The sequence below is a fragment of the Myotis davidii genome, unplaced genomic scaffold, assembly GCF_000327345.1.
Source record: "Myotis davidii unplaced genomic scaffold, ASM32734v1 scaffold118, whole genome shotgun sequence".
Lineage (NCBI taxonomy): Eukaryota > Metazoa > Chordata > Mammalia > Chiroptera > Vespertilionidae > Myotis > Myotis davidii.
The window spans coordinates 1,695,140-1,696,880 of NW_006290441.1; the positions used below are offsets into that span (position 1 = coordinate 1,695,140).

General features: G+C 44.8%; 1 protein-coding gene across 4 annotated transcripts in view; it reads right to left on the reverse strand.

The window, feature by feature from the left end:
• Positions 1–748: 748 nt before the first annotated feature.
• Positions 749–1,741, reverse strand: part of AMPD3 (adenosine monophosphate deaminase 3) — an 83,591-nt gene continuing 82,598 nt past the window's right edge. For all 4 annotated transcript variants that reach the window (XM_006763472.2, XM_015563717.1, XM_006763473.2 and 1 more), the window contains exon 15: positions 749–1,491. In XM_006763472.2, the coding sequence (XP_006763535.1) occupies positions 1,315–1,491 (177 nt within the window). In that variant the 3' untranslated portion in view covers positions 749–1,314. The remainder of the gene's footprint in view (positions 1,492–1,741) is intronic.

The window sequence follows — 1,741 nt, forward strand, 5'->3', positions numbered from 1 at the left end:
CAACAACTTCTAAAATAATGTATTAAAGCTTTATAAAGATATGCCACCATGCTCTGAGGGCCTGTTCCTGCCTCAAACCTCACCCTCCTGGGAAAGGCCTTGTGGAGAAGTGGAGAAAGGGCTGGATTAGGAGTAGGGAAACCTAGTTCTAGTCCTATTACCTACTAGCTGTGTGACCTTAAGTAAATCTCACTTCTCTGGCCCTAATTTTTCATAAGTAAAATGATAATTGGGCTACAATCATTCATAGAATATTAGAGCCAAAAGGGAACAGAGATGATCTAGTCTGGTGCTTTTCAAAGTACTTCAAATAAAAATATTTAGAAGTCCCATTGAAGAAGCAAAGGTAACACCCAGAACCTCACTCCCCTGCCCTCTCCCACCAGGAAATTGGGAGGGGGATTCAAGACCTCCATTTGAAAACCTCTCATCTAATCCAAACCCTCACTTTTCAGATGAGGAAACCAAGACACAGAATAGGAGGGACTGTTTCAATGTGCACATTTGGCTTCCTAAGTAGAAAGGAGGGAGGAGGGCTAAATAAAACAGTTTTAAGAAATTCATCAAAAATGCAAAAAAAGGTTTTTGTTGTTTTGTTAATCCTCACGAGGATATTTTTTTTCCATTGATTTTAGAGAGAGTAGAAAAGGGGGGAGGAGAGAGAGAGAAACATTGATGTGAGAGAGCCACATCAATTGGTTGCCTCCTGCACACTCAACTGGGGCAAGGAACCTGCAACCCAGGTACATGCCCTTGACCGGAATCGAACCCACAACCCTTCAGTTCAGGGGCCGACACTCTCTCCACTGAGCACACCGGCCAGAGCAGAAGTTATCTATTTTAATTCTCTCAGAGTAGCTCCTTATGACAGGGAGCTTTGAAATTGATTTTGTTTAAGGCAGCAAGAGGCCGAAATGAACAACTACCACAAAGACTGTACGGCCTACAGCGGACTATGGCAGAAAACCACACAGACCCCATGTCAGTAGCCACTTGATCCGTGGAAGATCCTGGCCCTAACAATGCAAGCACTAGCGGTTTCAAGAGAAATATTTGGAAAATTAGGAATGAGTACAGACAACTGTCTATCTCCCAGATCCCCAAGGAGCAGTCACCACCTATTACTCAGAAATACTAACAGAAGTGGACATGTCGGGTCTTAAAGTGACGGTACAACCAAAATCACTAGGTTTGAAGGTTCTTCAGAGGCATCCTCTCCCGGGAGGAAAGTCCTAGTATGGTATCTTGACCACCGTTAATCACAGCAGGCGTGAAATTAAACCAGAAAGTTAAAATGCATGTCCAGTGCTCGACCTACTTGGTCAGGGCTGTGATCTGTTCTGATTTCATGGCATCAGACAGGAAGCTGAGCTCATTGCATAAGGTCTCATATCGGAATGCCATCCGGATCTGAGCAACGTTTGTCTTTCGAATATCATTTCCTTCAGGTCCTTCTTTATAATAATTTTGTCCCAGAAACTTCTGCTTTTCCTGTGGCCCAAGAGAAATACAAGTCAAACAGTACACCTTAGATTCCGTTCTCTAGCCACACGGCAGCTCTGGCATTCGGCCACACCAAATCAGATGTACCCCTGAAGCAGGTCCCCCATCAGGGCACCTTTCCCCATGGGGCTCTTACGAATTTCCTCCTGGCCCCCATGTCCTCAGGGATGTCACCCTGACAACCACATTCACTCCCTTCATCTCTGACTATGCCTTCCTTGATCAGAAAGGACAGATT